Raw genomic sequence first — 26,146 nt, forward strand, 5'->3', positions numbered from 1 at the left:
TTATCCGAGAAGACAGGAAACACGGGAGAATAACTTCAACTCACTTGTGACACAAATTCAAATCAAGGCAGGAACCCGGAAAAAAACCCAGTTTGAGCCAGGATTCGAAATTGGGCCTCAGTGGTGAGAGGCCGACACGCTAACACACTAGGCTAACCGTGCAGCCATGATAGAGTGGTTTTTAAAAACTCGTGAAATTCTCTTTAGTTCATTTTTAGTACTAATACACTGTAATGTCATTGTTCTCTTTTGTTCTGGCTTGACTATTACACATTAACAATTACATTTTGTTGCACGGGATTTTGAAAACCACTCTATTGTTAACATCTAAAAATGACTTTTACAAAAAAATTCCTTGTTATTGCTATTTTTTCATTATACATTTTTGGCCAGTTAAGTATTCTTTTCTTCAAAAGGCTAAAATTGCAGTAGTATCAAAGTAAGTACGCAAATATGTCTATATAAAAGTTGTAAATGTTTATTACAAGTTTTCACGCGGTGCACTTCTCATTCGTTGACAAAACAGCGCGTTAATGTACAAACTACTCGCTAAATCCTAACGATTCATTGTCTACAGCAAGGCCGGGATAGTTCCGGGTGCAAAACAATTTCATACTAGCTAAAAATGTGAATATTTACTGAAAAATGCATGGAATCCTACATTCACAAGAAATTTTATAAGTTTCGAAGGAGCTTCATAGATTCTTAATTCGATGATTAAATGAATAGTTTATTCATAGACTAAAATGAGTCCATGTCTTTCACCCCATAGAAAGTATGGCGAGTGACATCTTTCATAATGCGGAGAGTATGTCTTCCATTCTGTTGGGGTAGGGTGAGTGACATCTTTCATCTACAGGGGAGTAGGGCGAGAGACATCTTACATACTGTGAGGAGTAGGGAGAGTAAAGTCTTCCATCCTGTGGAAGTAGGGCGAGTGACATTTTTCATACTGTGGGGGTAGGGAGAGTAAAGTCTTCCATCCTGTGGGGGTAGAGCGAGGGACATCTTTCATACTGCGGGAAGTAAAGCGAGGGACATCTTACATATACAGAAAGGTGCCTTCCATCTACTGGCGAGCAAAATTCTCCTTCTTCTATTGGCAAGTCACGTCATCTGTCCTATGGGGATAGGACGAGTACAGCCTTTTCAGGAAACCTTCATGTAGTGGCAAATGTGGCGGGATACTGAATCGTGTTGATAACTTTCGGATGATTGTTGCGAGACCGTTATGCGCGCATGCGCGCTACTGGTGTCACGTGCGCCGGGATGATGATCTGTGAGTATAAATGGTCAAGGAATCGCACACACAAGTAAAGGCATGCTATATGCTAAGAACGCACAAACACCATAAGAAAACGCAAAAGCCATTACTAGTACACATTTAAGACATACAAATCTATTAATATTATACACATATAAAAACAAATCCGAGTACACACTTAAGGCATCCAAATCTCTTAATATTATACACATATAAAAACAAATTCGAGGAACAACGTTGAACATCCGGTCGCCTTCCACCTTCCAAAACTAGATATAACTAGATATACTCAATATTTGTACATTCTTCTAGAATGTACAACGATCTTGATTTCTTATTCAGCCTACCATTAAACTCATGGGAAAACACCTCGATGCAATTTTCTATATCGATATTGTGGGATCCACTGTGGTGAATTCTACCAAATTCCAAGCGGTCGTAAATAAAGAGGAATTGATTTTCCACCACCACAACCACTACTTAGCATTACTGGTATTATAATCTAGCTCAAGATCCCAAACGCTTGGAGATTTAGAATTAAAAAGGATATTGTCTACGTGACTTCTCGTCCTCCTTCGTTTCTGCCTCCTTGGGGTCGTGACGCGCTTCCTTCTGCTGTGAACAAGTTAACACGTTAGCACCCCTATACCACCCCTATAAACACCCTTATAGCACCCCTATAGCACCCCTTTCACACCCCCTTCAACACCCCTTTAGCACCCCTTTCACACCCCCTTTAGCACCCCTTTCACACCCCCTTTAAAGCAGCAATCGTAGGATTTTTCCTTTCCGGGAAACCTCAACCGACAAAAGATAAAAAAATATATTAGAATCAACGCTATTTAACAAGCCATCCACTCTAATTTATAATTTTGAAATATTTTTCGCGATGTCCGTTAAAAATAATCGGAGGTTGTTACGTTAAATGACAGGAAGTACACTAATGCGATTGCCGCTTAAATCCCTGGGATGGTAATTTGTAAAACAACGACGTGATAAGGCTTACGGACTAGAGGTCCCTGATAACAACCTATACACGAAACAAGACACTAATTCAAACTACAAATACACTTATTTGACTTTATCCATAATAATACCTCGCTCACTTTTTTGCTGGAGGATTTTTCCTTTTTCTCCTTTACTACGGATTCATCCTTTACGGTGCGGATGAGCTTGACCTTCGTCTTCTCCTAGTACGGAACAAATTGATTGATTGGTAACATGAAAACTACCCTGGTAGCAGAGCATTCTTCCTGTTTGTTTCTACCACTTCACTTATCCGTGTCGCGTCTCTGTTCGTCAATTCAAACAAACAAATAACACGAAAGATCAGAGACGCAACACATTTAAGTAAACTGCTAAAGACAAATAGGAGAAAAACTCTGCTAGAAAGGTATACGAGGACACAAAGGACAAAATTTACAAGCGTTATAAAGGGTTGTTAACAAAAATCTATGATCAGCAATCTAAGTGGATTTAGAATTTTGTAAAAAGATATGCAAATAACTCCGAACTACATGGTTGTGTATATAACTATATGAGCTATTTGGATAAGTTTATGGCTTTATGAATATTTAAGCTGCGTAAACAGGCGGCTGTTTATATCTTTAAATGAATCTTTCGTAATATTTTTTTTTCAATATATGCGGGATGGAACTTCAGAATATTAAGCAACCAAAATTAGGAACAAAATAGATCAACATTTCCTATTTTGGTGAGTAAGAGAAGTTCAAGTTAACAGGGTGGAACATAAGGGTTCTCCACCTTTTGCACTCCATCTTCAGTTTTCGTCTTGACTTTGCCTTCGGTATTTGTCTTTGTTACTGCAGGAGAACAATAACACAATAGCAATTATTTTAAGGAATGGTAGTGAAGGGATCTCTTGCTTTAATGATTTGAGGTTAAGAGGTGGCGCTAATAAGAGGGGAAGTTTGTTTAAACTTTCCTAATAGTAATATATAGTCTTGGTCAATTCTTTAACTACTCAACTCTTTTTGTCTCCGATTGTGTATCTAATGGATATTCAGTGTATAAATTTTGGTATAAAGGTTGGCACACCAGCTTCTACATTACAGGTAAGTCAACAAGCAATGCAAATGTTGGGCATATCTACAAGTCATTGTTTGTACTATGGCATCACCATGTGTGCTCCTTAAATAATATGGAGCAATGTACAGGACCCGAAATGATCCCAGGACCCGAAACGATCCCAGGACCCGAAACGATACCCAAAAAGTTCCCCAACTGATCCCGGGACCCGAAACGATCCCCAAGAGTCCCCGAAATGAACCCCAAGGAATTACAGTAATGGACAACTGAAGGAATGTGTAAGGATTGGCTTTCAGTTTTAAAAACATATGAAACATTTAGCTTTGTTTGTGTTATTAAAAGGGAATTTACATTAACTAAAACTATAGTATTAAGATTTTAATATACGACTGCGGGGGAATACAGTGGTTGAGTCAGAAATTGGGGTCAACTAACAATTCTTTGTGATAGTAATTTGAAGAACCCGGCGTGGATAAATCATTTTTTACATAACAAGCCATAAAAGAAAGTCTTTACAGATAGGACATGCTGCTTTTTATAGGAAGCGAAATGTTTAGAAGTTTTTTTTGGCATGTTTGTTTTTGGTGAATGAAAGACCTATCATATTATGAGATCATGCCGGGGTGTACGCACGACTACATGAGGAAGTTCAAAACTCACATAATATTGCTTTCAACAAAAGCCACATCCTCTTAATATTTTGCATCGGTAGTAGAAGGGGTGTTGAGTGTATAACTCAGTGTGCTTTTGTCATTCCATCTTCTCGGCCAAACCGGCTGCCTAAAATGTGTCCTTAAATATTCGCTCGTGTGAACAAGGATTTTGTGGTGAAATACATGTTTAGGTTGTCGAATGAATATCAATTTTTAGGGGTAATGTTTACCGGAAATGAGATTTATAGCGTCAGAGTCATGTGTCGGAATCGCAAAATGTTTAGAGTGTGATGGAAGGTCAAAGGTTTGAATGATCTGAGCAAAACTGTGCTATGTTTATACATGCTGTATTTCTTTCAGTAGCAATTAAAAGTTGTGTATTTGTTTAAGACTCTGTTTATGGGTTTAACGCCGGGCAATGTAATAAATAGAAGTATTGTGTTGAAATTTAATATTTTTAAGTCACGTTGTTTAGAAATCGAGTCGCTGTTAACCCTTAATTATGCTTCAATAATTGCAAGTATTTCTTCTGCTTTCCCTTTGTCCATTACCGCAATTCCTCGGGGTTGATTTCGGGGACTCCTCGGTATCGTTTCGGGTCCGAGGATCAGTTGGGGTACTTTTGGGGATCATTTCGGGTCCTGGGATCGTTTCGGGTCCTGGGATCATTTCGGGTCCTGTACAGCAATCTACTTACGCATGTATAGGATTGCCGGGTGACAGGTTGACTTACCCGTGTCGATATCTTCTTTTCTTCGTTTAGTTTCTTTATTTTCAAGCGTATCTAATGACGCCTGAAAAGCCCATGACAAATTCAACGTAAATAACGGGATAGGATAATGAGTTTGGACACAGTGGCCTAGCTAGTGTTCCCTTTCTTCGAACCAACAAACACTTACTTTAACATTAACTCTAAAGCAGGTTCTACACGCACTAGCTTTGTCGAGGCGATTATCGGCCAGAGCATTTAAAAGCTGTGATTTCTCTGGTTACAGCTTGTTATGCAAAGTAACGTCACATTTTGAGAATTAGCGTACACAAAACTAGGCCGATGAATCGACGCATGAAAATCAGCCTTTACTTGGCACAGCGACCAAGACACGCTGACGAAAAGATCCTGTTGACATACCCCCATATGGGTACGTTTATCGTATTACGCCCCAACTCACTAAATTATATTTGTCATTCCTGATGATACAGATTTCTTCTAAGTTTAATCTTTGTATGGTCCTCCCTCTTCTAACCAACCCTTAAGCCCTGTGCAAACTGCGCCAGCACCTGCCATCATTGCCGGCGAATTTTCGCTTGACTGGCTAAAGGGCAAAGGAAATGTCAAGATGGGAAAAATACTTTTTGACATTTCCCTTGTCTTGTGGTCAGTCGAGCAAGAATTCGCCAGCAATGCTGGCCGGTGCTGGCGCAGTTTACACAGGGCTCAAAACCATTTCATTACTTACAAATAGCAATACATACCCTTTTTCTTTCCGCTTTAAGAGCACGCTCTTTGTCCTTGTCTTTTTCCTTTTCTCGTTCTAAACTTTTGGATCTCCTTTCTTGGCTCTCCTGATAAGTGCAAAATGAAACGTACTCTATCTTAGGCCCATTTGCTACAACAGACATATTCTCTAGTATTCTCAAAGCTACAGACTAAATAGTCACCTTTTACGCACTCAACTCTCAAAGTAAACTCTGGCATACCCTCAAAGTGAGGTCCCTGGTATACTCTCAAAGTGAGGTCCCTGGTATACCCTCAAAGTAAGGTCCCTGGTATACCCTCAAATTAAGGTCCCTGGTATACCCTCAAAGTAAGGTCCCTGGTATACCCTCAAAGTGAGGTCCCTTGTATACCCTCAAAGTAAGGTCCCTGGTATACCCTCAAAGTAACGTCCCTGGTATACCCTAAAAGGGGGTCCCTTGTATACTCTCAAAGTAAGGTCCCTGGTATACCCTCAAAGTAAGGTCCCTGGTATACTCACAAAGTAAGGTCCCTGGTATACCCTCAAAGTAAGGTCCCTGGTATACCCTCAAAGTTAGGTCCCTGGCAAACCCTCAAAGTTAGGTCCCTGGCATACCCTCAAAGTGAGGTCCCTGGTATACCCTCAAAGTGAGGTCCCTGGTATACTCTCAAGGTAAGGCTCTGGTATGCCCTCAAAGTTAGGTCCCTGGCATACCCTTAAAGTGAGGTCCCTGGAATACCCTCAAAGTTAGGTCCCTGGCATACCCTCAAAGTAAGGTCCCTGGTATACCCTCAAAGTAAGGTCCCTGGTATACCCTCAAAGTAAGGTCCCTGGTATACCCTCAAAGTAACGTCCCTGGTATACCCTAAAAGGGGGTCCCTTGTATACTCTCAAAGTAAGGTCCCTGGTATACCCTCAAAGTAAGGTCCCTGGTATACCCTCAAAGTTAGGTCCCTGGCATACCCTCAAAGTAAGGTCCCTGGTATAACCTCAAAGTAAGGTCCCTGGTATAACCTCAAAAGTAAGGTCCCTGGTATAACCTCAAAAGTAAGGTCCCTGGTATACCCTCAAAGTTAGGTCCCTGGCATACCCTCAAAGTGAGGTCCCTGGTATACTCTCAAAGTAAGGCTCTGGTATACCCTAAAAGGGGGTCCCTTGCATACCCTCAAAGTGAGGTCCCTGGTATACTCTCAAAGTAAGGCTCTGGTATGCCCTCAAAGTTAGGTCCCTGGCATACCCTCAAAGTGAGGTCCCTGGTATACTCTCAAAGTGAGGTCCCTGGTATACTCTCAAAGTAAGGCTCTGGTATGCCCTCAAATTAAGTATTGCGTAATAATAAAATGTACGGTGTACGCAGTCAACCTGGTGTGTTGGAGTCGCATCGAGTTTCCGTCTTTTAGCTTCTGAGAATAAACAGGAATTATTTCAGTTTCAAATGAAATTTTGGAGTACCAAAATAGTAGTGATTAATGAACGCTGCAGCTTGAAAGTGCTACTAATTGGACAACTGTGCGGTTTAGTCCACAGTACCACACGCTACTTACTATTTATGGTTACAATCGCTGCGCTACTTACTGTAAAGCATTCATTTCGGTTCCGGTGGGATAACCACACGTTTTTGTGCATTTACAAAACGGTTGATGTACGGTTTGACGGTTACGGCGCGATTGTCATACAGTTGAGGTGCGGTTTGAAGGTTACGGCGCGAATACCAGACTGCTGAGGGGCGGTTTGACGGTTACGGTGAAAATACCACACTGTGGAGGTGTGGTATGATGGTTAGATTGGGTATAAGACACTCACCTTTTTCCACTTCGCCATCCTTGGATGTGTCCAGGCTGGGTGTTGATTTGTGTTTACTGTGGTTTGATGAGGATTTCTCTTTAGTTTTCTCGCCTTTCGACTTGTCGCGCTCTTTACTTATGCTACGCTCCTTGGTTTTTGCTTCTTTGTCTCGTTCATGTTTCTCTTTGCGCTCGCTGGAGTTCTTATCCAGATCCCGCTCTTCTTTCTTCTCTTTGTCTTTCTCACGGGACTCCTTGTCTTTATCCTTGCTCTTTGTTTTTCTACAAAAAAAGAATTGACCCAAAAGACAAGGATTAATTGTTGCCGTATCTAGTGTTGAATAGCGTTTTGTATTTTATAGAGAAAATGAACACCGGTGACATTATCAAATGTGCTTCACATGTGACTGACTGAAACGGACTGCTCCAAAGCAGTTTACAGTCATGAGTGCAAGATAGAGAGTCAGCAACAATGAACATGTTACCACAGGCCTGCATCCCCATTCGCTCTTACGTCTCGCCTATACAGGTTAAGCAAGTACGATAAGAGACTAAACGTCCTTATTCGAGAAGACTAAGCAAGTTGCACTAAGAAATCAAATAACTTTTTGGGTGGCAAACTAAAAATAATCAAACACCGAAACGAACAAAGAAATTGCTGCGGCCGTCACGCTAGAAGCGACGAACAAACAAGGACTTTTCTGACATGGAAACTTTATGGCCGATCCTTACGCTGAATAAGTTTCTTTTTGTTGTTGTTGTTTTCCTGCCAAAAGCAGTTTCCCACCCCTAAAGTGCATATATTCTTTTATTTTCATTCCGCTTATATAACACTACTAACCCAACACTTTCTCCGCGCTTGCCCTCAGATTCACTTCCGGTCGTATCAGCTTTTGCTATGGGTGTTGTGCTACCTGTGGTTTTTACAACTCGATTGGAGGTAGACTGGGTCTTTGATGATGAATTACCGCTGGACCTTTAACAACATCAGTGATGCATTAGATCCCTATACTGAAAAACTCATGGGATTTCTTATAAACAGTGGTACCTCTATGAAGCCACCACCCTCGGGACCGCGCTATGCGATTTATACAGTGGTACCTCTATTGAGTGGCAATCCTCGGGACCGAGAAAAGTGGAGGTTATCATCATTTGGAAGCGAATGTCATATCATGTCCAATTATTATTCTATAATAAAGTTATTAATAAGTTTGAGGCCTAAGGGTTCTTTCTATTCCTGGTCCAAAAGGTATATAACTGGATGATAATGTCAATTGGTAACTTTGACTACAATTGAATGGGCGCAGGCTTCTTAAAGATAATTATAGAAAAGCATATCTTTTTTGTATTATCTCATTTTTGTGGCACTTCTTCTGGGGACTGAAGCTAACAAGTAACACTCACTTGGTAGAGCTAGATCCAGTCCCCCTGCTGGGAGAGTCTGCTGCGTTCTGTCTGTTCGTGGGTGTACTCGTCCCTGAGGGCCTGGCACTAGAGGAGCTACCGCTGGGCTTGCTCGCTGGCTTGTCACTGTCGGCTTTTGTTGTACTTGGACTGGGATAAAAATATAACCCAATAAGAGATCAAATGGTAGTAGTGATAGTATTTTACTTCAATTCAAAAAAAAAAAAAAAAAAGAGCTGGAAAAACTAAAATGTGTGATACCCAATATTTTGCATTCCGACCACAATTTTTGTTACGGTCACATCTAAGAAAGCTGCATTATCATTATGCTGTTTTCAACCATATATGGGTGAAATAAACCTAACTCTTGTTGAAACATTGTTGTTTTTGGGGGAATTTTTTTTCATATTGAACCCAGAATTTTTTTAAGATTTCAATAGTTAGGTATGAATTAAAAGAGGTGGTGAGTGAGACTGTATATCAACCACGTATTGTTATGAATATTAGTGATCTTCATAAAAAAATATCCTTCTGAGTACTACTAGCTATCAGGTTGGTAGCCTCCCTCGCAAGCGTTTTTTAGGCAGGTGTCGCTCGCTCCCGATGCCTGCTTAAAAACGCCTGCGAGGGAGGCTATCAGGTTGGGTACCTTGTAGACTTGACTGACTCTTCTTTCTTTACATTCACTACAAAACAGAACATTCAGTAAATAGATAAGGATTACATAAACAAAAAAACATAAACGAACAAAGGGATCTACTTTAATCTGATTTAACATGTACCTGTGGATTTGGATTTTGTCGAAGCGGTTGAGTCTACGGTTTCTGTCTTTATGGTCTCTGCAAAACAAGTATAGAGTTGTGGCACATTTCTGTCCAGTATGAGACTTGCCATCTCTGAGAGGGGATATTTTTTTTATAATTGGCCTTAACAAATTACAATTGACCAAAAAAAAAAAAAACAAAAAAAAAAAAAACAAGGGTTTCAGAGTCCGGGTTTTCCCTAGAATAAAATGCAATATAGAAGCTAAGGTCAGTGCTTACTAGCTGGTTCTGGTGCAGTAGACCCTGCTGTTGTTGTTTGACTGTCAGGCTTTTCTTGTTTAACTGCTGGGTTTGTATCATTCTGACTCGGTGTGTTGCTTGGAGGTGGCACCAGCTAGAAGCAGACATGTCACATTCAACTCTTCGCTAACAGAAACGTTTTCAAAGTTAATCAACACCTTTGTTCCACATTATACCACACTGTTACTGGCCTATCTACACATAGTCACAGAATAGCAGAAGAACTAAACTGGGCAAGAGTGTAAAAGCCCTTGGGCCGCCTACCGCATAACTTCAGACTTAGACGCGGTAATAATATATGGCTAATATATGCAGCTAGGTGCTTCAGTGGTTTTTACCCATGCTCACATGCGGGCATGTCGCGTAGTTGCGAAGCTGGTTCGCGACAGCCTTTTGTAAAATGACTGTATATTGTAGCTTAGGATACAGCTTACTCAAACTTTCATGACTTGAACTAAGATTAAACTGTTTTCTTTCAAGTCAATGGGGTCCCAGGTGCATCCCACTGTTGTTGCCACTTCTCCAAAACTGACCTTTTCTTTGTGATGGAACTCACTCTCAACTACCATGTCTCGCTTCTTGGTCTTCAACTGACCAGAATAGCTTAAAATGAAATAAAAAGTTACCTTTTTTGAGTATAGGAGTTGGGTGCTAAAGACACACAAGTATAGACCATCATACAAGTATAGACCGTCACACAAGTATAGACTGTCACACAAGTATAGACCGTCACACAAGTATAGACCGTCATACAAGTATAGACCGTCACACAAGTATAGACCGTCACACAAGTATAGACCGTCACACAAGTATAGACTGTCTCTGGTCAAGTTTAGCTTGACTCACCCCATTGCGAGTGCAAAAATGTCAGGTCGCTTGTCCTTCTCTTCCTCGCAGATTTTGTCTATTCTTCGTTCAAGGGCCTGACCCAGATTCAAGACTTTGGGGTAGAATGGCAGAATCTACCGGTAAAAACATAGTTTAATTGGGAACTACATATTAACCTTGCAAAAGACATACAGTATGGTAGATAGTCTTTATGATCTTAGTGCATGTTAAGCTTGACCCATTTCTTTTGACTCTTTACTCACTCACTACTTACACCTAATTTCAATTAAGGTTGCACCTGCGAATCGATGTATTGTAATCAGCAGTGGCTCATGGGTAAGTACAGATGGCTGAATCCTAGTCGCGAAACGCTGTGTGATCATTTAGAGGTTGATAAACAAGAATGCTTAAGCTTTCTAAACTTGTGTTTTTTTAATGCCTTTAATATCATTTATTTGACACAAATGAAGCAATGCAGGTTATGACATATAGATTCTCGTGCAAACTTATTTTTAATAGGTGTATTCCTGTTTATTGTGCTAATCACAATTCTCTAAGCATCAGGGAGCTATTCTGTCAATTGCTCAGTGTGTTAAGTACCTTGGTCAGGACCATGATGGTGTTTCTAATCTGGGTGTAGTCCTTAGATTCCAGGCAAACCACCAATGCCTTGGTCAGCTTGTACTGCCATTTGTGACACACATGGCGGAAGTTCTCATAGTCCAGGTGGTCAGCCTTGTCTGTGTTTGTCGCTCGTAGAACAGTCACAAACCCAGGGTAGCTACCGCATTCCTGCCATTGATATACATGATATAAATCAGACCCTACTTTTCCAAGGAATATCCACAAGGTATGATTATCTGCAGTATTCAGAGCAGCCTGTGTTAGCCTGTGAGCCTGTATGTATGTAGGAATAATCTCCACAAAGGAATAGCACTGTTAGCACCCTTTTACAGAAAGGTCAGAGTCTTTAAGAGACTAAGTTTTAAGTGGACAATACCATACTTTGTACTTAACTTTTATTTAAATGGATATATGAATAAAGAAGATTCGTGTGGGAAAAAAATGATGGAAAAACATGACAATAAGGGAGTGACCTATACCTTATCATAGGTCTTGCGGTCACCATGCCAACGCATCACTATTTCCAACATAGAGCACAAGAAGCGACCTGTCAATAGTATATTTCCATAAACATTTGTGAACAAACAGTGGATTGTTTGGGCAAAAAAAATACTGACAACATAGCAGAAATAAATATATCCATGGGGTGCCCAAAAATGACTCACCATATCGGCTTGCTTCATTTTCAGTGCAGCTTGCAACAGTGTAAGAAATGTCTGAAAACACCTGCAATAAAAACACAAGGCACATCAAACCTTCTCTTGCGGCCTCTTTAACAAGTTTACAACCTTTCCTCTAAGGACGGTGCACCTACAAACACACAGCATTAAGATGTAACAATGTGCTGCCTCAGCATAACAAATGTCACCCTAACCTTAAACCTTTCCAAACCCTACCATTCCAGGTGTCGTTACACCACAACTTCACAGCTTAGAACTCCACAGTTTGCAAGTCTCAGCATTACAAATGCCACCTAAACCTAACCAAACCCTACCATTGCTGGTATCATTGCACCACACTTTCACAACTTCACAGCTAAAGAGTGCTTAAGTGTCAGAATTACAAATGCCACCTAAACCTAACCAAACCCTACCATTCCTGGTATCACTGCACCACAACTTAACAGTGTGCAAGTCTCAGCATTACAAATGCCACCTAAACCTTACCAAACCCTACCATTTCTGGTATCATTGCACCACAACTTCACAGCTTAGAACTTCACAGTTTGCAAGTCTCAGCATTACAAATGCCACCTAAACCTTACCAAACCCTACCATTTCTGGTATCATTGCACCACAACTTCACAACTTAACAGTGTGCAAGTCTCTGCATTACAAATGCCACCAGTCAGGTTCAACAAGGTGACCACCTAAAATGACAATGTGCTACATGTTTACATACCCTATCAAAGCACAGCAGTGTGGAGAAATTAGGCGTCTTAAGGTTGTGCAGCATGTGTACAAACTTGGCGCAGTAGATGGCATCACTGGCAGTGAACACACACCGTGGAAACATGCACAGCTGAAGGAACTGTGTGATCGTCTCGCTCTTGGTGGATTCTGCACATAAAACACAGAACATTAAAAAGGCTTTAAAGGATTTTAAAAACCAAGCACAGGTATAGCTTCCGTAAGAAATTTGGCTTCACAGACTGTATTTAAATAGAACATTAGTGATGAATTAGTAAATAAATTCACATAAAGTTGTGCCATGTTTTTTTAAATATGAATGCAGCATATTTACTCACTAGATGGGAACCACGAATCTCGCTCATGCTTTAGCCATGACATGACACACTGGTTATGTTCCTCTTGTCGTCTCTGCTCATCTTTCAGCTTGTCAATCAGCTGTGCCCAGCGCTCCTTGTCTTTTTTCTTCTTGCTGGCAGCCTGGAGGGAGACAAACACATTGCATCGATCAAGATAAGGCATTTACCAATGATATAGCCAATCGAAATGACATGTGTCAATCACAATTATGCATGTCAATCACAAAGCAATGTGTCAATCATGTGACATTCATCAAACACAATGCCCATTAGAAGTGACTAGAAGTGGCCTATGTCTCAAAGGGCATACATTCAAGTAGTTCAATTAACGATTTATAATAGAAGGTAAGCACTAGTCAGCAATATATGCATATTATTAAAGGAAATCTATCAAAAGAGCATCACGAGTTTAAAAAGAAGTCTTCCATCACTCTTACCAAGTCTTTGTTTTCTTCAAGCTGAACTATCTGCTGCTTGAAGCGCTGGATTTCCAGCTCGTAGCGGTCAACAGGTACATGAACATCATACATTGATAGGGACCAAAACGTCACATACAACTGTGGACTGAGATTGCAAACAAAGAAGAGAACCCATATTAGAAAAAATAGTATTTGAAAAAAAAAACTTATGGGATATCGCTTCTGAAGGCCAGAGAATATATGATACTGCCACTTACGGTAATAGCCTTTCCAAATAGCCATTGACAACAGATGATTTCTCACATTTGGTATTTAGCTCAGATGGTAGCTGACAGCCTTACAATTGTACTTAATCTTTAACTAACCTTATGTTATTCCAGACTTTTGGGGTTTGGAGCATTCGAGCACTTTGCACAACAGGCTCCATAACTAAGTTAACTGCATCAATGTAACACTGGTAGATTTGCTGGAAAAGGAAAAAATTAAAGATGCATTCATTAGTAAGAAAACTATTTTTTTCTAGAGATTTAAATCTACTAATAGGGTAACAGAAATAATAATCAATAACTTTGCATCAGCTAGATGAGACATCAAGTAGACACTTTGTGGGATCAAAGAAAATGAACAATTGTGGAACATATTCTGCTACCAAAACAAATAATGTCTTACATGATAACAATGTAAACATGTCAAAGTCTCCGCCTACAAATCAGGTCTACAAAATACAGTAGGTAAAAATATATGTATATAGAGTTGAAGCTCTCGTAAGCTACCACCTTGGGAACTGAAAATCGTGGTCGTTAACAGAGCTAGTCTCTTACGAGAGCTTGCTCTCCTAAGTGATCACTGGGTGCCAAAAACTTGGTGTTGGTCGCTTATGGGAGCTTAATTAAATTGAATCTAAAAGTTATCATGATAATAACAACGCTGTAATATTTTGGTTTATTGCTTGATTTTAATGAGAAAATTTGGCTAAAACATCTACAAAAAGGTGCATTTCAACGCCACGCAACCATATTTCTACACATTAATTTATCTTTTTTCAAATATTTATACAAACACTAATAACTGTAACTGTGAACAAAACAAACTTTAAATAACTGACTCATGGAAATATAGATGGAACCATGTTAGCAAAATATTCGCAAAACGAGGTATTTAACTTATCATGAGTGTGAGTTGTTTTATATTATAGCAAATAATTCTACGCAAAGTAGCTTGTAACGCTTGTTTGCATAGACGCTTTTCTTCAATAAGAATGTCTTTGCCGGCTAGACGATCGCATGGCGTCTTTTATTAAGCTGATTTCTAAAGCGTGCAACAAACAAGGGGATGGCTATGGTAACTGGAAAAGGATAAATCGTGGAGCTGGCTACGGACTAGAGATTCCTTGCATTTATACATTTTCTGGAGACAAGGAAATGTTAATCCCATGGTTGACATGCTTGAAATTCTTCAACGGTATGTGATTCCAGCATGCATTGGATATGATGTTTATCAGGTGTTGACTGATGTTGTAAAGCCAAAAAAAGTATCAGTTGGTGGTTTGAGATTGTAGTCATTAACGGAGCTGGTCGCACTGATAAGCTGGTCGCTTACGAGAGCTTAGAATTAGGGAGTTTGTGTGACAATTAAATCGGTGATTCGTGATCGTGGTCGTTATCGGAGCTGGTTGCTTACGAGTGCAGTCGCTCAGAGAGCTTCGACTGTATATATACATATATAAAGGAAGTAAACCTCATGTACCTACTGTAGCTATAGTCATGCTTTACAACTTTCAGATTATTGTGTGAAAAACATTTCTCCAACCTAACACAAAAATATAAAATTAACATGAAATTCTGATACCTTTTGAGTTAGCTCCTTATCACCTCTTTCTGTCTTGAATTTCGTCTGAAAAGATTGAGACTGTGAGCAGTTTCTGTGAAACAAAAAGGTACTGAATCACAAAAATTTCTTATTCAACCAATACACCATACCTCTATTTGATGTGTGAACATGGGCCGTGATAGATAAAAGGCCACGTCAGGGGTTAGGTGATAGCTCTGACCGAGAGTGCTGAGGGAGGGGATATGGGCGTGGTACTCTTCTGCGGTAAACTGACTTGCTAGGAACCCACCAAACTGGACAAGAGTATCTTGGCACTGCAAGCAAACAAAGCTTAGAATGTTAAGAATTTTGATTATTTATTTTGAGAAGTAATTTACTAACAATAGCAAACATAAATTAATCTCTACTGCTTCACCATGACAAAGATGTATTCCAAGGAACACAGATGCTATTTAATGTTACTTACTTGATCATAGAGTTTCCCTACAAGCTTAAGATGCCGTTTGTCATCTTCATAAAATACAATCCCGTTTCTTTGCTGAGCCATTAGGATGCATAGGGGTAGGTCTAGCTGACTCTCCACGAGGGTGTCCCTCAACCTCTGTGACGACTTCTTGGTGTTGCGGATCTGGCCAAAGTAGCCCCCCTCTGCCTTGAGGAGTTCTCCACCACACAGGGCCTCAAGTTGCTGCATGGTCACCTCTTCAGACATTTCGATTCCAGACATTCTCTGGACAACCTCCTTCAGGACTAGTAAGTCAAAGCTCTTGCCTGACTTGAGCTGGTTACCCACGTACTGTAACAGCCCAGTGAGGTCGATGGGATACTTCCGAAATGCGGTACCGCAAAACGTGGCTAAACCTGGAGAGGAATTTTAATCTATTTCAATCTTTCTCTTTTGATTCAGTAAATAAGCTATCAGCTACATTGTAAGTTTTTTGTTACTCCAGAAAGAAAACTTATGATTCTCCTTATGCCAAAGAAGTCCCAAACTGTGTCAGTTTGTGTGATCAAGACGGTGTCCAGATATTAGGCAAGTCTTAAAGGTGAACCATAGGCAACAACTAGGCAACAAACTTAGTCATCATACAAACGGTTTCATGATTGCATAGCATTTCTGCTGTATAAGGGAGGAATGCTAAATACCTGGAAGATGCTAAATAACTTAGCACCTCAGTGATTTTCACCCATATTAAATGCAGTTGTTATTGCACGACACAGGGTTAAAGTATACAGTAATTAACTCAAAGCTCAAGCGAGTATACCAATCATACCAGTGAGTTAAAGGCGCATTGTCACCAGTTTACTTCGGGTCGACTACGTAGCAATCTCCGATGATTTTTAATGAAAAATGTGAAAAACATTTCAAAATATTGAAAGAAGCGAGTCTATTGGAATTTTTTTTGAGGATGTGGTTGATAATTTAGAGCGGATGGCCTGTTTAATATCTCGGATTTTAATAGATTCTTTTGTCTTTTAATGGTTGAGGTTTCCGTCGGACCTCCGGAAGTAAACTGGTGACAATGCGGCTTTAACCAAAGCATCTAAAAAATTGGGCCTTAATACTTACTCTTTAACCAGTCTGAAATATTTGTATCTTCTTGTTTCATCCTCTCTCGCTCCGGATTTGCAAGAGCCTCAATAATGCAAACTGTAGACACAAGGTCAAGGCAAATGGAATCATGTGATCGTGAACAAGATGAAGACTAAGCAGTATTCTTGATCTTGCAGGGATTTTCAATCGCCCACATCCCATAAACATGGCACATCTACCAAATGATAATCATTATTTCTTCTGTACCTCTACAATAAACTTTTTAGTTATTTGGCTGTACAGTTCGGCTCTATAGTATACGCAAATGGCACAATTTTTTTACCTTTCTTGTCTATGACTATGAACACTGAAATGAGAACTTCTGGTTTGTTTTAAATTTAATGCCTGATGAAGAAGCAATTAAGGATACAGGCTAGGACATCATAGGCCAGCGGGGTAAGATACTTCAAGGAGTCTACCACAGGGACTATGAAGTTGTCGTATTTCTGGATCTGAGTGAGCAGCTAGACAAAAGATGTTAAAATTGCACAATTAGTATGACACAAATAATATAACAAATAAGTAGAAATGTATAATACAAAAGGTGATTGGTGAGATGGGATGCTAATAGCAAACATCTACTAAGGCCTAGATTAAACAGCGCAAGAATCCCTATGATGAGGTTTGACCATAGAGCAGTTCCACACTTCTTAAATTTTATTAATCCAATTTTGCGTGCAGAAAACAGGATGTTAATCTTGTGACTAGAATCATTTTATATATTGAAAAAGCCAGTAAACACATTATGTGTTTGTTATCGTGATGGCATAACTGGAAGGTAGAAACCTGTCCTATCATCTGTAAGCCCCTTTGATTTTTTCCAGATAACTCACATATTCGAAAACAACGCCAGGGTTGCTATGGCTTATCTTGCCAATTTGTCGACCAGAAGGCTTAACATTCTCTTTAGTCAGCCGCCTGTGAAAATCAAACCAAAAAAAGGATGAGGGAAATTTTCACCCTATAACAAAGAGAAAGAAGATATTTTTTCTTACTTAGTGATGTATTTTGCCCGCTTGATTGTAGCAGCTTTGACTTTGATCAGTTCCATGTTGCTGTTATAAGACTTGTTCTTCCATTGTCCATACAGACGATACCTTGTAAAACAGTAAACAAAAAAAATATATATATATTGATATATACACTATAAGTTTATATATTATTATAACTATACTAATAGATTTTATATTAAGTAAAATAATAGCACTTCAAGTTGCCCAAATGTCAGTGGGGGAACGAACATTGCTATGCAAAGTCTGTTGCCGCAAGTCAGAATCCCACAAGATTGATATAGGAAGAGACATTTGACATTGCCATGGTAACAAAGGCAGTGCTAAAATCAATTGACTTCTTCCATTTCAAAGAGTGAAAAAGGGCCATGTTATGGCTTGGAAATGCAGACATTACCTTATTTGGTAGGGGTAGCACTTCAACATATTCCATAGCTCTTCTGAAAGGCTTGAATTGCACTCCAATAGAGAGATGGACGGCAGTAGAACCTCATCCAGTAAGGTAAGGAATCCACACCACACACTTTGAACCTTTAGTGGTATATTAAAGACAACCTTTAATTAGACAAATAAATAAGGTCTTTCTGAGGCTCAGTTTTGAAGCATTACCTCTTCTGAAGATGTACTAGCGCCATCAAACACCATAGGGTTCTGTAAAAAAAAAAAACTTTTATTTTGTCATCTGCATTACTACAGTATGCACTGCACTGCCCTGCACTGCACTGTATGAGTGTGACAGAGTCACTAACATTATTTAGCGTAACTGTCTAGAACATTGTTTATGTGCAGGCTCACATGCTTGGAACATTGTCAAAACTAATACACATACATGTTGTTAGAAAATACTAGAATTGGATAGTTGTCTCAGCAGTTTACAATAACAAAATGAATGATGTAATCTTTCTTATATTAGTAACAGCACTTATGATGTTATTAGGCATATTGAGAAACACCCAAAGGTATATAAGGGGTTTGCTTGTGAGGTAGGGGGGCAAAGTGGCAAGTTAAGTGGAGAGCATAGTGGCTAAGCTACAGTAAGTGTAAGTGAATGGTGAAATAGCACGACAGTGAAATTCATATAGAGGGAATCTGAGACAAAATAACAGAATCATGTAAAGTCTGTTGTGTAATAGATTGTGTTGGAGTGTAGTCATTCTAGTCCACAACAATGATGTAGCATCAGACAAATCTCGATATCCAAATAGCAAATACTCAGTTGCCGATCAAATAAATTTACCCTATAGTAAGTAGTAGATTATTATCAAACTTCATAAGAGGTAGGGATTTACAAATAAGACCATAAAATTAAACACATAAATTCACTTGGGTGAAATAAATAAGCCTGCTCACCCCCTCCCAAGTGAATTTAATTTATAAATTATTAATGCGGGAGGCCCTTGTTGACTCCTAAGCGATTTTAGAAATGGTAAATTACTAATGAACCAATACAATATTGCTTGCAATGGTTTAAATGACATTGTTTTCCCCTGTTATCTCCTACCTCCTTGAGAAAGCCCTTCCCAACCCTGAGGATCTTGGCCAGGAGGATAGGGTCGCATGACAGGTATGGGCCAAGGCGGGTCACCATGGGGAACAGCTCCTTTGACAGGTCGTCAAATGAGTGCGCCTGGGAGGGGCCTCCGGATACTGCTCTGTAGGGACGACCACGGGCGGCCTTAGAGGCATGACTGGAATTTGAAAATAACATCTTAAAAAAGCATCTTCTATCAAACATCATCCTCAGTAAGTGTCATACTGGGGGCTAACAAAAAACTACCCTTGCAGTTGTGCCCCATAGAGGGAAGGGGCCTTTCGGGCTATTTTTAGAACACTATTATGGGGAATTTAGACATTAATCTTGAGTTTGGGAGAGTTCTTTTTGGTACAGTAGTACCTAGTTGAAGCTTAAGAAAAATGCTTGCTAAATAAAAGAGGCAGAAAGATTGTAACAATGAGTCATTGTTCTTTGAATAAAAAATAGGCATTACATGCTAAAGAAAAACTTAGTGGAATAACAGCCTCATCAGGGGCGTGGCTGGAGTTATGTCAAATGGGTGCAAAAGTTTGTTTACCCAGGAGAAAGCCTCCAATCATTTTAAATCAGTTATAAGATGAAAATTCCCACCTTCTATAAAGAGGTTCAATGGTTGAGTGGACAAGCTTGCACAAGGCATGTGCTATCGGCAGATGTGCGACAGTGGCATGGGTTGGCAACTTGTTCATTATACACTTGGCATCACTCCATCCACCAACCATCAGCAGCGCTTCGCACAAGCCAAACTTCTGGTTGTCTGGAGGCTGGAAGAGAAGTATCAATGAGTATTTCAGTAATTATTTGCCAGGAAGGGAGAGATGACATTGGGCATACTGTGCCCAATAATTTTCTATTTGTTTTGTTTACCCGCTTGATTAATTAACTTGAAATCAAACACTTTAGGGTCACTGACCCTAGCTATAAAGCTCTAATTATCAGAAACAACCAAATTATTTCACAAACGATTATTTCTACAAGTTACCAAGCATTTATCTCATGCTTGGAAAGACATCGGGCGTAAGTTTATATGAACACATTATATTGTCAATTCTACCGCAATTATTGTATAAATTAGATCCTGATTCCTACTTTCCTATTTTGCAATTGTAAACAGTTTTTACTGAACGATCATCGACCAGCCAATAAAGAAAATCAACTAAAAAATCTGGTACCATCATAACCCTGTGTGTTAAGTTGTGTGAACTGAATTTATCCCGGCAAGCATTCCGGCGGTAAACTGAGGAACAAGCGACATATACCATACTTACCAGATCTGGCTTTTCTGGTTCTTTAGGGACATCTTTTTCCTTATTTTCATCATTATTAGCAGACACATCCTGGAAGTGAGCATCATTTGTAAAACTTGTGATACTGTGCTAAACACATTTATTAGAAAGCTGAAATATGCATTTTTTCTACAGAATTACTGCATACTTTGGATGAGTGTGAGAATAGAGATGCCAAAACATATTTCAGGTTAAAGTCTTATCGATTAAGCTATAGCCAAGTACATAATCTATTTTTACTAATAAAAACAAATTGTATTACATTTCATACGCAATGAAATGTTAACAATAAACATTTATTATTATTACTATTATAGACTTTATCTTCAAGTTTCTTGCTCACATAATTCCTTCTTTAATCTTACCAAACCCACAGTTATTAGCATAAGCTTACATATTTCCCTATAATTGTTTGTTTCAGTACTGTCTTGTGTCAAGGTGAATGTTGATAAATAAATAAGTAAATAAATGAATAGATAAAAAAACTCACCGCTAGAACTGTGACATTCATTTTCTGAGCCTCTTGCTTGGCTTCCAGAGCCATTCTTGTGTGCATCTCTTTAATCTCCCCATCTGATGGACTTAGCTGAAAAATTAAGTTTTGTTAAGCATGGAAGATTGTACAAAAGATGTGTACCCAATAAAACAGACAAAATTAGTCAATGGGGATTTAATTGTAGGTAGTTCCTGTCTGTAAACTACAGCCTAATTCAACTCTCTTCTCAAATTCAACTCTCAATGCTGCTAGCTGTAAATGTGATCAAGGAAGAATAAGGAAGTACATGCTTCTAGCTGTTAATACGATCAGTTTAAAGGGAAAAAAGAAAATGCACTAACTCTCTTGCACTAAAATAATTGGAAACTTTTTTTCTGCAACTTAACTTTAAAATGATCTGAGGGTGTCCCAGCTTTGTATCCAACCAGAGAAAAACTGGTACCTTTTGCCAATATTTAGCCCTCAATTTGAAACATAATTGAGGAACAGCTAGTTGCAGATAGCAGTTTAACAGTTTAAATCTAAGATAAAAGTGGATCATAATGGATGACTCTGTTTGCCAAAACATGTCACCAGGAAGAAAGGTAGGGTGTATAACAGTAGAATGTTAGTTCTAGGACAAAAAGGTACCATTTGTGGTTTGTTATTACTAATGATCCTTGCTCTTTTTTCATGACCCAGAAACTCTTCTCCTTAGACACCAAGTGAAACCTAGTTTTTTTAATACTGGGTGTTTAAACGAAAATTGAGTAACCAATTGGACTTACATATCTGTAAAGGTTGTCAAGGTGAATGAGCCCACTCTTGATTAGCAGTGCCGTCAGGTGGAATAGCGACTGCGGCGTCCTGACCCCTGGTTGGTCCTTGTAGAACTGGTATTTGAAGCCAAGAATGTGGCAGAGAGAGGCGGTCTCACTCCGGGACATGTACAATTGAAGGAACTGGAGGAAAAAGTCTTGCTGGCCAAGATTACACTCAAATGCCTCAAGGATGATGTCCAACACACGGTTAGGATCAAGATGGAAACGGCCTGCAAGAAACACACCACTTCTTCACTAAGCTCAAATTAAATACTAATTTGCACTTTACGTTTTTTCATTGTTTTTAGAAGAAAAACACCTAAAAACATTTAAACACAATTACAGAAGAGATTTCTTATATAACAGACAAAATACTTGTCCTGTTTATGTGAGTTCTACTGTAATGTCATTTTAGTAGTTGATATGATAAGGTACATTGTAAATGTAGATACGATTAGTCCCTTACCAATAAGGGATTTGATATTCTCCAGTAGAGTATCACACTTCAGTTGTATTCCTGGTTCTGATGACAGTTCCACAACAAGCTTAGCATAACCTTCGCTTTCCTCGCGAGTCAGGTTGTACTTTTGTTGCTTGTAGCTAGAAAAAACAACATGTCAAGCATACAACAAGAACACAATGTCATACGTACAGCAACAACACAACATAACGTACGGCAACAACACAATGTCATACGTACAGCAACAACACAATGTCACACCTACAGCAACAACACAATATAACGTACGGCAACAACACAATGTCATACGTACAGCAACAACACAATGTCATAAGTACAGCAACAACACAATGTCATACGTACGGCAACAACACAATGTCATACGTACGGCAACAACACAATGTCATACGTACAGCAACAACACAGTGTCACACCTACAGCAACAACACAATGTCATACGTACGGCAACAACACAATGTCATACGTACAGCAACAACACAATGTCATATGTATAGCAACAACACAATGTCACACCTACAGCAACAACACAATATCACGTACAGCAACAACACAATGTCATACGTACAGCAACAACACAATGTCATATGTACAGCAACAACACAATGTCACACCTACAGCAACAACACAATGTCATACGTACAGCAACAACACAATGTCATACGTACAGCAACAACACAATGTCATACCTACGGTGACAACACAATGTCATATGTACAGCAACAACACAATGTCATACGTACGGCAACAACACAATGTCACACCTACAGCAACAACACTATGTCATACGTACAGCAACAACACAATGTCATACGTACAGAAACAACACTATGTCATACGTACAGCAACAACACAATGTCATACGTACGGCAACAACACAATGTCATACGTATGGCAACAACACAATGTCATACCTACAGCCACAACACAATGTCATACGTACAGCAACAACACAATGTCATATGTACAGCAACAACACAATGTCATACGTACGGCAACAACACAATGTCATATGTACAGCAACAACACAATGTTATATGTACAGCAACAACACAATGTCATACGTACGGCAACAACACAATGTCATATGTACAGCAACAACACAATGTCATATGTACAGCAACAACACAATGTCATACGTACGGCAACAACACAATGTCATAGGTACGGCAACAACACAATGTCATACGTACGGCAACAACACAATGTCATACGTACAGCCACAACACCATGTCATAAGTACAGCAACAACACAATGTCATATGTACAGCAACAACACAATGTCATACGTACGGCAACAACACAATGTCATAGGTACGGCAACAACACAATGTCATACGTACGGCAACAACACAACATCATACGTACAGCAACAACACAATGTCATACGTACAGCAACAACACAATGTCATACCTATGGCGACAACACAATGGCATGCGTACAGTAAAAGAGCTGTTACTTGTAGTTATAACAACAAATGCAAAATTTACAGCAGGGAATACTTTTTGGTATTATTTGTCTGATGCTAGTAAGCTGGCCAATAAAACTCCCATTAGTTGAGAAAAAGTCACTTATAGATATAACTCTTATTGTGTTTATGTTAAGATGATTTTTTTTCTTTGTTTATGATTAGATACAAAGTATCTGGCCTGTGTATGTATCCAAGTGAACAAATTCAAGGACCTTCAGCACTTGTGAAAGTTAATACAAGTTTACTTGAAGGCTGACATTTGCTTGTTCTAAACATCAATTCTAGCTTTCTGCCAATGATCGGTACATAGCAGCTGGTCAAATGGCATCCTTGTAATGTAATTTGCATAGAAAGGCTAGCCTCCCACTATCTCATGAATAGAGCATAAAGATATAACTCGTAGATAATGATTTGTGTGAATTTGTATGTCCTTAGAAGTCCTTCACTGATGCGGGTGGGAAGCCTGTCTTCTAAGTACTTACAACAGCTTGGTCTTAGTCTTGACATATTTCTGGTTAAAGGCTTTTTGTGATTGAATTAACCCAACAGCATCCAGCGTCTCCATGTCCAGTCTCTCTTTGAGCAGCACCACAGGGATGATACACTGAAAGGGGATGATAGACTAGAATAAGGGGCTGATAGACTAAAATAAGAGGATGATAGACTAGAAAAAGGGGCTGATAGAATAAAATAAAGGGACGACTGTAATAATCAGAGTTTATCAACATTCTATACTCTAATATTCTGGACGAATAAATAAAACAATGTCAACCGAATATCTGGTGACTGGTGACCACATCTTGTTCTTGAAAACATGAATTAAAGTAATTAAAAATAAAGAAGATGAAGGCTTTTGCAAGTCTTTTTTGTAATTCGACATTGGTTTTTACATTGCATATTTGAGAGCCTCAGCATTCTGAAACACTAACCACTGATGCAGCAACAAGGGAAAGAAATCTTTCTCGCCTCTCCTTCTCCTCTAAGCACTGGCTCTCCACATCTGTTTTACATGCCAATTAAAGGGCAGCGAAGCAAAACACCATAAGCCTCAACTGTGAAGACAACTCAATCTACTAATAATTGTCAAATAATGATTATGAAGCATTAATATGGTACCCATGATGCAAATCAGGTCGGCAAGCATTGACACACTGTTGCGATGGATGTCCTGCAACAAAAACAAAAACATTTTCAGTATGACATTATCATAATAACTTTTGAAAGAGGTAATTTCAAATGGTGGAAAAATTAAATTATACAGTGTTCTATTTAAACAATCACCTAAATAACCTCAAATATGTTTTACCACTGTAAGTCTCAAAGATCACACTTCAAAAAATATTTTGCCAATCAAAGATGTTGATCAGGGCTGGTAAGGGTTATTTTTGTGATCAGCATATTTTGTTTATTGTGAATCGTGATAAGGACAAATTGAAAACCGTGATTTGTGATTGCTTCCTTCGCTGTGACTCTTGAATGGCAAAATTTGATCAGCATGAAACGTTGATGGGTTGGAAGAGATACCAAAACTAAGCAATTGTTTATAAGCATTATCCATTCTGTCTATTTAACTCAAAATATATAGAAAACAGACATGTCTCTATGATAGCAAAAGATGCTTAAAGCATGATTCAGTCACAAGGAAAAAGGATAGTATTTACTGATCCTACAATAAGAAGTGACCCGATTGACCAATGAGTATTTGCTGAGTATTTGCATCGAGACTTCAACTTTGATGCCAGCATAGTAATGTAAGCGACAGTAACTTAACAATCGATTCTTTTTTACATTTGTATTTATTTCCTGGGCAAAGCCACACAGAGTTTGCATTGCATAGCAGTTTGCTGTGTAACCTCGACAACTTTTACTAGCGTCTTAGACATTTATTGTGCGTAAACTCACCGCCACCTCTTGCATGACCAACAAGGCATCCTCCTGTCGCAGATCACCGCGAATGACATGCCAGAACAGCTCATATACAACGCGCTTGAGGTCTGAAAAATCAGAGAGATCTCAAGTGAGAGTTACAACTTAGTAAAACACGCGAAACAACCGTACTTACCGGTTTCTCCGCAAAGAAAATTTGAGTCTGACAGTTTGCCATCTCTATCCTTGGAGCAACTCTTGAATAGTCTCAAACTGAAATTCAGATATCTTGTTAGGTACATGTAGTCTCAATGCATGTTAGTGAATAGAAAAAGTTGTCCCTACACTTCATCTTTGCCGGATTTTTCCCAGTTCTTTATAAAACTTAATGGAACCACTACATCCGCCATTTTGTCTTCCACATGGTTCGAAAGAACCCGGATGAGAGCGGTAATTTATCGCTGGC

General features: G+C 39.2%; 1 protein-coding gene across 5 annotated transcripts; it reads right to left on the reverse strand.

Moving 5' to 3' along the window:
• Positions 1 to 462: 462 nt before the first annotated feature.
• LOC5521878 (THO complex subunit 2) lies at positions 463 to 26,139 on the reverse strand. Of its 5 annotated transcripts, none has more exons than XM_048733896.1 (43): positions 26,026 to 26,139; positions 25,877 to 25,953; positions 25,717 to 25,808; positions 24,931 to 24,982; positions 24,744 to 24,814; positions 24,297 to 24,418; positions 22,331 to 22,464; positions 21,832 to 22,094; positions 21,059 to 21,154; positions 20,551 to 20,619; positions 19,874 to 20,046; positions 19,250 to 19,436; positions 18,358 to 18,399; positions 18,146 to 18,279; positions 17,734 to 17,835; positions 17,572 to 17,656; positions 17,109 to 17,202; positions 16,715 to 16,795; positions 15,611 to 16,005; positions 15,294 to 15,458; positions 15,163 to 15,207; positions 13,680 to 13,780; positions 13,333 to 13,459; positions 12,875 to 13,016; positions 12,529 to 12,686; positions 11,793 to 11,853; positions 11,607 to 11,674; positions 11,104 to 11,295; positions 10,522 to 10,637; positions 10,209 to 10,278; positions 9,655 to 9,769; positions 9,394 to 9,450; positions 9,261 to 9,297; positions 8,612 to 8,761; positions 8,049 to 8,183; positions 7,227 to 7,489; positions 6,786 to 6,823; positions 5,440 to 5,529; positions 4,700 to 4,760; positions 3,029 to 3,087; positions 2,362 to 2,454; positions 1,815 to 1,879; positions 463 to 1,283 (listed from the first exon to the last, which is right to left on the reverse strand). In XM_048733896.1, the coding sequence occupies exons 1-43, from the start codon at positions 26,088 to 26,090 to the stop codon at positions 1,256 to 1,258; spliced, it is 4,770 nt and encodes a 1,589-aa protein (XP_048589853.1). In that variant the 5' UTR covers positions 26,091 to 26,139; the 3' UTR covers positions 463 to 1,255. The 5 variants fall into 5 exon arrangements, with proteins under 5 accessions (XP_048589853.1, XP_048589856.1, XP_048589855.1 ...); XM_048733899.1 differs by having other exon boundaries at positions 1,815 to 1,876; positions 2,371 to 2,454; positions 6,786 to 6,826; positions 26,026 to 26,138; XM_048733898.1 differs by having other exon boundaries at positions 2,371 to 2,454; positions 6,786 to 6,826; positions 26,026 to 26,138.
• Positions 26,140 to 26,146: the final 7 nt, after the last annotated feature.

The sequence above is a fragment of the Nematostella vectensis genome, chromosome 10, assembly GCF_932526225.1.
Source record: "Nematostella vectensis chromosome 10, jaNemVect1.1, whole genome shotgun sequence".
NCBI lineage: Eukaryota > Metazoa > Cnidaria > Anthozoa > Actiniaria > Edwardsiidae > Nematostella > Nematostella vectensis.

Bases quoted from the DNA above. Each gene is read 5' to 3' on its own strand.
- LOC5521878 (XM_048733895.1), bottom strand. From the start codon at position 26,090: ATGGCGGATGTAGTGGTTCCATTAAGTTTTATAAAGAACTGGGAAAAA. The intron at 13,460-13,679 runs GTTAGTTAAAGA...TTGCAATCTCAG, and splicing joins AAAGTCTGGAATAACATAAG to TCCACAGTTGTATGTGACGT. The intron at 2,455-3,028 runs GTGGAGAACCCT...GTTCCGTACTAG, and splicing joins CTGAAGATGGAGTGCAAAAG to GAGAAGACGAAGGTCAAGCT.